Source organism: Schistocerca cancellata, chromosome 2, assembly GCF_023864275.1.
Source record: "Schistocerca cancellata isolate TAMUIC-IGC-003103 chromosome 2, iqSchCanc2.1, whole genome shotgun sequence".
In the NCBI taxonomy this organism is placed as follows: Eukaryota; Metazoa; Arthropoda; class Insecta; order Orthoptera; family Acrididae; genus Schistocerca; species Schistocerca cancellata.
This window is the reverse complement of record NC_064627.1, coordinates 1,116,624,680-1,116,638,426: the sequence shown is the minus strand read 5'-3', so window position 1 is coordinate 1,116,638,426 and position 13,747 is coordinate 1,116,624,680. Positions and strand designations below refer to the sequence as shown.

The window sequence follows — 13,747 nt, the reverse complement described above, 5'->3', positions numbered from 1 at the left end:
TACATTCTTCCCACTGTTTTTATTCCACTCAGGAGTTAATAGTATCGTATTATCTCATTGTGTGGCATTTCGGTGTTTGTACGAGTTCTTGAAAACTAGAAATATGCATATACCTTGGTGAAAAGAAATCAGAAGATGTAATTCAACATTTTAGTATTACACGGTCAAGTGCTAAATGAACCATGGACCTTGCCGTTGGTGGGGAGGCTTGCGTGCCTCAGCGATACAGATAGCCGTACCGTAGGTACAACCACAACGGAGGGGTATCTGTTTCTGTTGAGAGGCCAGACAAACGTGTGGCTCCTGAAGAGGGGCAGCAGCCTTTTCAGTAGTTGCAAGGGCAACAGTCTGGATGATTGATTGATCTGGCCCTGTAACACTAACCAAAACGGCCTTGCTGTGCTGGTACTGCGAACGGCTGAAAGCAAGGGGAAACTACAGCCGTAATTTTTCCCGAGGGAATGCAGCTTTACTGTATGATTAAATGATGATGGCGTCCTCTTGGGTAAAATATTCCGGAGGTAAAATTGTCCCCCATTCCAATCTCCGGGCGGGGACTACTCAAGAGGATGTCGTTATCAGGAGAAAGAAAACTGGCGTTCTAAGGATCGGAGCATGGAATGTCAGATCCCTTAATCGGGCAGGTAGGTTAGAAAATTTAAAAAGGGAAATGGATAGGTTAAAGTTAGATATAGTGGTAATTAGTGAAGTTCGGTGGCAGGAGGAACAAGACTTCTGGTCAGGTGACTACAGGATTATAAACACAAAGTCAAATAGGGGTAATGCAGGAGTAGGTTTAATAATGAATAGGAAAATAGGAATGCGGGTAAACTACTACAAACAGCATAGTGAACGCATTATTGTGGCCAAGATAGATACGAAGCCCACACCTACTACAGTAGTACAAGTTTATATGCCAACTAGCTCTGCAGATGACGCAGAAATTGAAGAAATGTATGATGAAATAAAAGAAATTATTCAGATAGTGAAGGGAGACGAGAATTTAATAGCCATGGGTGACTGGAATTCGAGTGTAGGAAAAGGGAGAGAAGGAAACGTAGTAGGTGAATATGGATTGGGGCTAAGAAATGAAAGAGGAAGCCACCTGGTACAATTTTGCACAGAGCACAACTTAATCATAGCTAACACTTGGTTTAAGAATCATGATAGAAGGTTATATACATGGAAGAACCCTGGAGATACTAAAAGGTATCAGATAGATTATATAATGGTAAGACAGAGATTTAGGAACCAGGTTTTAAATTGTAAGACATTTCCAGGGGCAGATGTGGACTCTGACGACAATGTATTGGTTATGACCTGTAGATTAAAACTGAAGAAACTGCAAAAAGGTGTGAATTTAAGGAGATGGGACCTGGATAAACTGAAAGAACCAGAGGTTGTACAGAGTTTCAGGGAGAGCATAAAGGAACAATTGACAGGAACGGGGGAAAGAAATATAGTAGAAGAAGAATGGGTAGCTTTGAGGAATGAAATAGTGAAAGTAGCAGAGGATCAAGTAGGTAAAAAGACGAGGGCTAGTAGAAATCCTTGGGTAACAGAAGAAATAATGAATTTAATTGATGAAAGGAGAAAATATAAAAACGCAGTAAATGAAGCAGGCAAAAAGGAATACAAATGTCTCAAAAACGAGATCGACAGGAAGTGCAAAATGGCTAAGCAGGGATGTCTAGAGGACAAATGTAAGGATGTAGAGGCTTATCTCACTAGGGGTAAGATAGATACTGCCTACAGGAAAATTAACGAGACCTTTGGAGAAAAGAGAGCCACTTGTATGAACATCAAGAGTTCAGATGGAAACCCAGTTCTAGGCAAAGAAGGGAAAGCAGAAAGGTGGAAGGAGTATATAGAGCGACTATACAAGGGTGATGTACTTGAGGACAATATTATGGAAATGGAAGAGGATGTACATGAAGATGAATGGGAGATACGATACTGCGTGAAGAGTTTGACAGAGCACTGAAAGACCTGAGTCGAAACAAGGCCCCCGGAGTAGACAACATTCCATTGGAATTACTGACGGCCTTGGGAGAGCCAGTCCTGACAAAACTCTACCATCTGGTGAGCAAGATGTATGAAACAGGCGAAATACCCTCAGACTTCAAGAAGAACATAATAATTCCAATCCCAAAGAAAGCAGGTGTTGACAGATGTGAAAATTACCGAACAATCAGTTTAATAAGCCACAGCTGCAAAATACTAACACCAATTCTTTACAGACGAATGGATAAACTAGTAGAAGCCGACCTCGGGGAAGATCAGTTTGGATTCCGTAGAAATACTGGAACACGTGAGGCAATACTGACCTTACGACTTATCTCAGAAGAAAGATTAAGGAAAGGCAAACCTACATTTCTAGCATTTGTAGACTTAGAGAAAGCTTTTGACAATGTTGATTGGAATACTCTCTTTCAAATTCTAAAGGTGGCAGGGGTAAAATACAGGGAGCGAAAGGCTATTTACAATTTGTACAGAAACCAGATGGCAGTTATAAGAGTCGAGGGACATGAAAGGGAAGCAGTGGTTGGGAAGGGAGTAAGACAGGGTTGTAGCCTATCCCCGATGTTATTCAATCTGTATATTGAGCAAGCAGTAAAGGAAACAAAAGAAAAATTTGGAGTAGGTATTAAAATCCATGGAGAAAAAATAAAAACTTTGAGGTTCGCCGATGACATTGTAATTCTGTCAGAGACAGCAAAGGACTTGGAAGAGCAGTTGAAAGGAATGGATGGTGTCTTGAAGGGAGGATATAAGATGAACATAAACAAAAGCAAAACGAGGATAATGGAATGTAGTCGAATTAAGTCGGGTGATGCTGAGGGTAGTAGATTATGAAATGAGACACTTAAAGTAGTAAAGGAGTTTTGCTATTTGGGGAGCAAAATAACTGATGATGGTCGAAGTAGAGAGGATATAAAATGTAGACTGGCAATGGCAAGGAAAGCGTTTCTGAAGAAGAGAAACTTGTTAACATCGAGTATAGATATAAGTGTCAGGAAGTCATTTCTGAAAGTATTTGTATGGAGTGTAGCCATGTATGGAAGTGAGACATGGACGGTAAATAGTTTGGACAAGAAGAGAATAGAAGCTTTCGAAATGTGGTGCTACAGAAGAATGCTGAAGATTAGATGGGTAGATCACATAACTAATGAGGAAGTATTGAATAGGATTGGGGAGAAGAGAAAAGCTTGTGGCACAACTTGACCAGAAGAAGGGATCGGTTGGTAGGACATGTTCTGAGGCATCAAGGGATCACCAATTTAGTATTGGAGGGCAGTGTGGAGGGTAAAAATCGTAGGGGGAGACCAAGAGATGAATACACTAAGCAGATTAAGAAGGATGTAGGTTGCAGTAGGTACTGGGAGATGAAGAAGCTTGCACAGGATAGAGTAGCATGGAGAGCTGCATCAAACCAGTCTCAGGATTGAAGACAACAACAACAACAACAACAACAACGGTCAAGTGTCATTAATGTGACCACCATCTATGTTCGATGTCAATGTGTAGTAACCGCTCACAGAAGGCAGGTGGCAGCACTAGCAGTACAGGGTATACAAAGCTTGTCGACGGGACACAGAAAACAGTGTCGTCATTATCATAATGCAGAAATGGAGTGATTTATCTGATGTCCAAAAGTGCATGATCATTGGCTTTTGGGCCAAGGATTGAAACATTTCCAAAATGCCCAATGTGGTGTCACTGCCAGACACCACACTTGCTAGGTGGTAGCCTTTAAATTGGCTGCGGTCCGTTAGTATACGTCGGACCCGCTTGTCGCCACTATCAGTGATTGCAGACCGAGCGCCGCCACAGGGCAGGTCTAGTCTAGAGAGACTCCCTAGCACTCACCCCAGTTGTACAGCCGACTTTGCTAGCGATGGTTCACTGTCTACATACGCTCTCATTTACAGAGACGACAGTTTAGCATAGCCTTCAGCTACGTCATTTGCTACGACCTAGTTATTCAAGGATGTATTCTGAACAGATAACATTGTGAATCATGTATTGTCAAGAGCAACGTTCATCATTAATGGATTAAAGTTAAGCATCAAACTAATTACGTCCGCTTTCTGAATTCTCATTGCTTGTCATGTTCCAGACCTCACGTCAGTACAGTTCTTCCCTCCTCACGCCAGCCTGCATGAGCTAAAATGCGTGCATTTCGGCCTCCAGTCGTAACACGGTGTTGGCTCTTCTGCCAACACAACACCCAAGTGTGTACATTTTCACATGCCACTGTGGTTAAAGTAAAGACTTCTTGACACAACCAGCACTGAGGCAACTACGGTGCACCACGGGCCACAGGTGACGTGATGGCTGCGGAGACGTGTATGGGCGAACAGTCGTTCAACTGACCACCAAGAAGAACTGAGGGACTGCCAACAGCGTCTCCTCAATGACCGTTCAGCAAACATTGCTGCGTACGGGCCTCCACAGCAGGTGCCCGGTTCACGCACCCGTGCCGAAACCTGTTCGTCGGTGATGAAGGTTGGAATTTGCATGCCACTACTGCAACTGGACGTTCACCGACTGGAGGCAGGTGACCTTTTCCAATGTATAGTGTCTTGCGGTTCATTCGATTGATGGTGTGGATGGCATGAAACATCTGAAAGCAAAGAGTCCAGGCCGGAGGAGGGAGAATTATGGTCTGGGGAAAGTTTTCCTGTCATTTCCTGCAAGATTTCATCATTCTGTAAGGCACAGTCGATCAACACAACTATGCATCTATCCTTAGGGATGACGTCCACCCCTCAGCATATCGTATCTACCAGCAGGACAAAGCAACATGTCACACAGCTTGCAGTGTACCTGGATAGTTCGAAGATCACCAGGATGAGTTTACCGTTCTCCCTTTGTTATTTGCGACTTGCGAAGTCAGTCAAGAATCTGTGGGACCTCTTCAGTCAGGCTGTTCGCACAATGGATTCTCAACTGAGAAACTTAGCACACTTGGCAACTGTGCTGGAGTCGGCACCGCTCTACGAGGTCACATTATTGTGACTGGACAGTGTAATGTGTTCTCCAGCATTTTATTGCCAGTGTGATCACTGTGTGAGAGCACAGATGACTTCAATCAGGTTATTGAGTTTACACAAGATAAAAGTTTTGGGAATTGTCCACCATATTAGCAGACAGACTTACTTTTGAATTCACAGAATGATTCTTTACTTTTGTTACACTTTCTTTGGCCTTTTTTTTGGCTGCTTAAATCTGAGATAAAGCTCTCTCTGATTTTGTAGCAACTTTTTGGCGAGGTTACTCAACTGGAGTGGGGTCTTCGCATGTAACTGTCTAAAGCATATATTTTGATTTTTAAATTTTTTTTCTTTCATAAAATACAGAAATACAATTGTGAGCCGTTTCCACCAGTGCCTAATTAAGCACAGTAGTGTTCAAATGTACCTGCAGCTCAATGAACAATTGGTTTTGACTATTTATGACTTATTCAATAAGTGACAAATGTCAGCAGGTGCTGCCAGAATTATACTCTCATAAGATAAAAAAAGAAAGTATTGAACTGGACTGCCATACCAAAGCGTATCAAGAGAAATTTTTTAAAACTGTAATCTGAAAAAATATATACGATTAGGATGACTCACAATTCTGTCCAGTTCTTTTGCACCACTTTTCCTTGGAGATCGTGTCTGTTCCCACTTTTGCGCCAAATGCCTTGCCCCATAAATTGAATCTGTAGGGCTCCAGTGACGGAAAGCTTCTTCTCCATCAAAGAAAATAAACATCAGACTCATGTCTTCCTAAATTACAAACAAAACAAACTGTAAGTTACTTGCACATAAACAGATAAGAAAAAGTAATTTTGCATATCATACAATACATACATTTAATCAAAATTGCAGTAGATAAAAGTTAATTTTGTGTATGTTCACCCTACACTACTGACACTACTTTGGATGGATTCAATCAGCTTAGTGAACAGTTCCTATAGAATATTCCTTAGGTAAAGCTATCCTCAGCTAAGAATGGCAACGGGGATGTTGATATAAATGGAAAGCATCTATTGTGTCATGGATAGGCATATTAAAAATGATTCAAGAGGAGCACACTGGCCGCAACATTTGAGTTCTACACTCAACATACTACACGTTGATAACAAACTGACCTCATAATGATGCACTATCAACCACAAAAAGAAGAAAACTACAAATAGCATTACCATATAACAAAACAGTAGTTGTAGGGATCACATGTACCTTTAACCCCACAAGGAAACCATTTTGGGTACACGGAAGTCAGAACACCTGTTAATGCCTTCAGTCAGTCCACCACCACTGTATTTCGGTGTTTTGCAGATTTATAGCTTATTTCATATTTCAGACCCACTAAAAATGTAAATACAGAGGTTTTCCTGCATTACACATTTGGGAACAGTGTAGCTCTCCTATTAATATGCTCTAATCTAAAATGTTCTCCTATTCAATGTCTTTCTATTAATTGCATAAAACACGGTGGGCCAATATGCACAGAGTTTATCCTTGATTGAAACAAACCGTCAGTTTGAGAAAGAAATCGAACAGCATAATCCCGACACTTTGGATCAGTGAACACAGCTGTTGGTTAAAAATTTACAGCAATCAGCAGAAATATTATTTCCACCTAATTTCATATCGGTACATGTGAAATGCAAACTATCTTTAGTGCATCAAAATATTCGAGGGCTTAGAAGTAAAATTAATGAACTACTTATGTGCATTGATGAATTAGACTCATCGAACCAAGTTGATATAATTTGCCTCTCTGAATATCATGTGACCACTGGTATAGATATGTTAAACCTTACTGAATTTAAGTTAGCCTCTTACTTCTGTAGACAAAATATGTAGAAAGGAGGAGTAGCCACATTTGTTAAAAACAGTTTAAAATTTAAGAATATTGACATTAATAAATTTTGCTTAGAGCAGCACTTAGAAGCATGTGCAACAGAGATAGAATTTCATAATAGGTCCTTAATAATAGTAGCCATATACAGACCATCTGCAGGAAATTTCAACCTGTCTATAAATGGTCTTGATGATTTATTATCTCATCTAAAACTAAAAAACAAAGAACTAGTGGTTGCTGGTGATAATATAGATGTCCTGAAAAACACTGTCAGTGAACAGTTAATGAAATCAGTTACATTGTCATTCAATTTAGTTTCCACTGTAAATTTCCCAACTAGGGTATACAAATGTTCTAAGACTGTCATTGATAATATCTTTATAGACAATTCTAGGCAACTAAGCCACATTACAAAACCAGTAGTAAATGGGCTATCTGACCATGACATGCAACACCTAACATTAAATTTTGAAAATTGTCAGGGTAAGACATCTATCAGAACTGAGTACAGAAGGCCAATAAAACAGTCAAAAACTGAGAAATTTAGGAGATTGCTGAAAGAAATTAATTGGATGGATGTTTATAGCATCTAAGACACAAATGGAAAATACAAAACATTCATTAATAAAGTTAGCACCTTATTTGAAAATTGTTTTCCCCTGAAGGTAACTCAAATTAAGCAGAAGTCTAATAAGAAACTATAGATCACACAAGGGATAAAGATATCATGTGAGACAAAAAGGAAACTCTATCTGATGCGTACGGACACCTTTGATACTAGCATTATAGCTCATTACAAAAATTACTGCAAAATATTGAAGAAGGTTATCCAGAAATCTAAACACTTGCATTATGAGAAGAAGATAAATACATCCAGCAATAAAATAAAAACAATACGGGATATTGTTAAGTCAGAGACAGGTAGGACCAAAAATGAAGAGGAACAAATAGCTCTAAAAATAAATGAAACCCTGGTAACAAACGAATGTTGTGTTACAAACCATTTAAACAAGTATTTTGTCTCTGTTACTGATAGCATGGGGTTGTCAGGTTCAGTAAATAATGCAATGGAATGTCTGAGAGCAGTGCACGCAAGCAATCTCAGTAGAATGGAATTGACACTTACTTCACCCAAAGAAACAGAATGCATCATAAAGTCCTTGAAATCAAAGCATTCTAGTGGTCATGATAAAATATCAACAAAGTTATAAAAAGAGTGTTCATGTGAGTTTAGACGTATCTTAAGTTATTTGTGTACTCAATCACTTACCACGGGAACATTCACGGACTGGCTTAAATATGCTGAAGTTATACCCTTCCACAAGAAAGGGGACAAAGAAATGCCGTCAAATTACCGACCAATCCCACTTTTGCCAGCTTTTTCAAAAATCTTTGGAAAGGTTATGTTCAAGCATCTACTTAAGCACCTTTGTGAAAATACACTACTGGCCATTAAAATTGCTACACCACGAAGATGACGTGCTACACACGCAAAATTTAACCAACAGGAAGACGATGCTGTGATATGCAAATGATTAGCTTTTCAGAGCATTCACACAAGGCTGGCGCCGGTGGCGACACCTACAACGTGCTGACATGAGGAAAGTTTCCAACCAATTTCTCATACACAAACAGCAGTTGACCTGCTTTGCCTGGTGAAACGTTGTTGCGATGCCTCATGTAAGGAGGAGAAATGCGTACCATCACGTTTCCGACTTTGATAAAGGTCGGATTGTATCCTATCGCGATTGCGGTTTATCGTATCGCGACATTGCTGCTCACGTTGGTCGAGATCCAATGACTGTTAGCAGAATATGGAATCGGTGGGTTCAAGAGGGTAATATGGAACGCCGTGCTGGATCCCAACAGCCTCGTATCACTAGCAGTCGAGATGACAGGCATCTTATCTGCATGGCTGTAACGGATCCTGCAGCCACATCTTGATCCCTGAGTCAACAGATGGGGACGTTTGCAAGACAACAACTATCTGTACGAACAGTTCGACGACATTTGTAGCAGCATGGACTATCAGCTCGGAGACCATGGCTGCGGTTACCCTTGACGCTGCATCACAGACAGGAGCGCCTGCGATTGTGTACTCAACGACTATCTTCTGTGCACGAATGGCAAAACATCATTTTTTAGGATGAATCCAGGTTCTGTTTACACCATCATGATGGTCGTATCTGTGTTTGGCGACATCGCGGTGAATGCACATTGGAAGCGTGTACACGTCATCGTCATACTGGCGTATCACCCGGCGTGATGGTATAAGGTGCCATTGGTTACACGTCTTGGTCACCTCTTGTTCGCATTGACGGTACTTTGAACAGTGGATGTTACATTTCAGATGTGTTACGGCCTGTGGCTCTATCCTTCATTCGATCCCTGTGAAACCCTACATTTCAGCAGGATAATGCACGACCGCATGTTGCACGTCCTGTACGGGCCTTTCTGGATACAGATAATGTTCGACTGATGCCCTGGCCAGCACATTCTCCAGATCTCTCACCAATTGAAAACGTCTGGTCAATAGTGGCCGAGCGACTGGCTCATCACAATACGCCAGTCACTACTCTTGATGAACTGTGGTATCGTGTTGAAGCTGCATGGGCAGCTGTACCTGTACACACCACCCAAGCTCTGTTTGACTCAATGCCCAGGTGTATCAAGGCCGTTATTGCGGCCAGAGGTGGTTGTTCTGGGTACTGATTTCTCAGGATCTATGCACCCAAATCGCGTGAAAATGTAATCACATGTCAGTTCTAGTATAATATATCTGTCCAAAGAATACCCGTTTTCACCTGCATTTCTTCATAGTGTAGCAATTTTAATGGCCAGTTGTGTAACATACTGTCAAAGTCACAGTTTGGGTTTCTTACAGGTTCTGATATTGAGAAGGCTATTTACACTTACAGTGAAAATGTCCTTAATTCATTAGACAACAAATTAGAGGCAACGGGCATATTCTGTGACCTGTCTAGGGCTTTTGACTGTGTGAATCACAGCATTCTTTTAAGTAAATTAAAATATTATGGCATCACTGGTAGTGCTGCAAAGTGGTTTCAGTCATATCTTACTAATAGAAAACAAAGGGTGTCATTACGTAACACTTCAGCAGTAGGCAATCAGACATCATTTGACTGGGAAGAAATTAGATGTGGTGTTCCCCAAGATTCCATACTAGGTCCACTACTCTTTCTTGTTTATATTTATGACCTGTCATCTGTTACATTACCAGATGCCAAGTTTGTCTTATTTGCAGATGACACAAACATTGCAATAAATAGTAAATCAAATATAAATTTAGAAAGGGCAGCTAATCAAATTTTTACTGACATTAATAAGTGGTTCATAGCCAATTCACTGTCATTAAACTTTAGAAAGGTCCACTATATGCATTTCAGAACTTCCAGGAGATTTCCTTGTAGTGTGTGTATAAAATATGATGACATGGAAATAGAAGTTGAGAGTGTAAAACTCTTGGGATTACAACTTGATAATAAATTCAGTTGGGAGCGACATACTAACGAACTGCTAAAGTGCCTACACAAGTCTGTGTTTGCAATGTGAATGATGTCAGATATAGAAGATATAAATATAAAAATACTGGCATATTTTGCTTATTTTCACTCCATTATGTCACATTGTATCATATTTTGGGGAACTCCACAAACCGAGAAAACATTTTTTAGAGTACAGTAAGAGTAATGTGTAGTGTAAATCCAAGAACATTATGTCGAAACCTATTCAAAGAATTGGGCATACTAACCACAGCTTCTAAGTATATTTATTCCTTAATGAAGCTTGTTGTAAATAATACATCTCTTTTTCCAACTAACTGCTTAGTACACAGTATCAATACTAGGAATAAGAACAATATATATAAGATTTAAAATCACTTACTCTTGCCCAGAAAGGAGTCCAGTATTCAGCAACGTGTATTTTCAATAAGTTACCAGCAACCATTAAGAGTTTAGTTTCAGACAAGGCACAATTTAAACATAATTTAAAAGAATTTTTGTTGGCAACTCCTTCTATTCCATCCATGAATTTCTCAACATCTGCAGTAGACCATCTTAATGAAAATTTATTATACTTTAATTTTTGACAATAGTTGGTTGTAACAGCGAAGTAACTATGTACTGTGTGAAAGATGGATGTATGGAAATCAGATGTAAGTTTTAAGTCTGTAAATAGTGGAAGTTTGATTTTAAATCTTGTACATAATTTGACTGTTCTTAACTGAGGATCATTGAAGTGAATAATTTACTTTAATTTTTGATAATACTTGGTTGTAATAGCCAAGTAACTAGCTGCTGTGTGAATGATGGATTAAATGAAACCAGAAGTAAGTATTAAACCTGTAAATGCTAGAAGTTTAATTTTAATTCATGTGCATAATTTTACTGATTATTGACTGAGGATCATTAAAATTAATGAAACTCAAGTTTTTCTAATTATATTTTTGTAATGTGTGTATCTGACATGTTCCACACCCAGGAGGATCCCCTCTTTTGTGGGTCTATGGAATGATTAATCTAATCTAATCTAATCTAATCTTTATGAAGAGGTCTGTGGACAGCCTGTTTTCATACACTGCTTTCTGCCTGCATTTAATTTGTATTCAGCTAACTATCCCAAATTTCTGTCAGCAAGGGGCAATGGACACCTCTGACCATAGCTTTTCATGAATGAAAATACATATTGTGAAACACTTTGTGCCATATGTTCTGATAAAGTAGATTCTATTGTACACATGGACCACTGTGGTTTAGATCTGCTTGTAAAGGCACTGTACCACCTTTGCTTGTATGTAAGTGTTATTGCAGAATATTGACAACCCCTAAAGCTCCTATCCTTGGAAATTCCACTTTTAACAGCCTTGGGGTTAGTTGCTGTATCTTTACTCGTGCATCATGATCTTTCCTATTCATTTGTAACTCTTTGTGAAAATGTATTTTGTACTTATCTTCACACATATCTCCCCTGGATATATCAGAATATCATCTCACATTCTTTAACTATAGGGAAACCACAGTTAAATGGTTCAAAAACAGGCAACTTGTTACAATAGCACACAGAACTTAATGGCAGTGCATTGGGATGGAGCCTTATTATGAGTGACTGAGTCTAGTGTTTTAAGCACTGTGTCATCTCACACAGTCGAATGTTGAATACATTTACTCAACAGATGGACATTTCAAGTACATTATTGAGATATTCCACAGAATAACATGTTGTGTCGTACTTGTAAAGGCACATGTTCTAGCAGCACAGATAGAGTATCCCGTATGAAATCATGATAACGTGCTCCATTGAGCGTAGGTGGAAGAACATGGGGCCCAATCAAGACATCACCAACAATGCCTGCCCAAACGTTCACAGAAAATCTGTGTTGAGGACGTGATTGCACAATTACGTGCGGATTCTCGTCAGCCCACACATGTTGATTGTGAAAATTTACAATCTGATCACGTTGCAGTACATACTGACGAAACAAATGAGCTCTAACATGGAAATTAAGCGCTTCCGGATACATGTCCACATAACATCTTTTCTTTATTTGTGTGTGAGGAATGTTTCCCGAAAGTTTGGCCGTACCTTTTTGTAACACCCTGTATAAACAACATAAATGTAGACAAATTAAATCGACGAACTGGACAGAATCATCATATCAGCACTCTATAGTTCTTTATTTGGATACTTTCAATATTTATATCATCCACTGATTCACATTGTGGTACAGTATTTACATTCTGTAACAAAATGCTAATCAATAAACATTAAAGCACATACACAATGCATCATTCAAGTTAATGTGGCAAATGATTACTGTAACTGCTTCATTAAGCACTTAATGCATCCCAGGGTCTCAAGAGCTCTTTCAGCGAAAAATGTGGACTGTTACTGGTATCACAAGGTGGATGGCAAATTACGCGAGTGCACTCGCAATTAATATTAGGCAAGAAGATGAATGGCCATGTCGAAATACTCAGCACAGAGTACTAATAATAAATTCAGGAAAAGTGTACAACTAATTCTCAAACTGAGATGGAAAGTTACACGGACGTTCCTCGACTTGCTGGACAATTCTGTAACTACAACCTCTGGTAATAAAGTTCGGTGAATAGTCCTATAACATTAACTCAGATGAACTATGAACTACAGTTACCTTATTGTCCTTCGAAATAATCACATCCCATAACTATGTGCCACTGAGCTCTGCGATACATGTCCTGAAAACTTTGCATGAAGTATTTCTTTGGGATGATGTTCAAAAGCCGCATCATATTTTGTTGGACGTCAGGAATATCATCAAATCTCTTAATATGCTCTAATCTAAAATGTTCTCCTATTCAATGTCTTTCTATTAATTGCATAAAACACGGTGGGCCAATATGCACAGAGTTTATCCTTGATTGAAACAAACCGTCAGTTTGAGAAAGAAATCGAACAGCATAATCCCGACACTTTGGATCAGTGAACACAGCTGTTGGTTAAAAATTTACAGCAATCAGCAGAAATATTATTTCCACCTAATTTCATATCGGTACATGTGAAATGCAAACTATCTTTAGTGCATCAAAATATTCGAGGGCTTAGAAGTAAAATTAATGAACTACTTATGTGCATTGATGAATTAGACTCATCGAACCAAGTTGATATAATTTGCCTCTCTGAATATCATGTGACCACTGGTATAGATATGTTAAACCTTACTGAATTTAAGTTAGCCTCTTACTTCTGTAGACAAAATATGTAGAAAGGAGGAGTAGCCACATTTGTTAAAAACAGTTTAAAATTTAAGAATATTGACATTAATAAATTTTGCTTAGAGCAGCACTTAGAAGCATGTGCAACAGAGATAGAATTTCATAATAGG

The 13,747-nt window shown here is 39.2% G+C and overlaps 1 protein-coding gene across 2 annotated transcripts in view; it reads right to left on the bottom strand.

The window, feature by feature from the left end:
• Nucleotides 1-13,747, bottom strand: part of LOC126163149 (glutaminyl-peptide cyclotransferase-like) — an 86,834-nt gene that overhangs the window by 15,407 nt on the left and 57,680 nt on the right. For both annotated transcript variants that reach the window (XM_049920079.1, XM_049920080.1), the window contains exon 4: nt 5,622-5,777. In XM_049920079.1, coding sequence (XP_049776036.1) covers nt 5,622-5,777 — 156 coding nt within the window. The remainder of the gene's footprint in view (nt 1-5,621; nt 5,778-13,747) is intronic.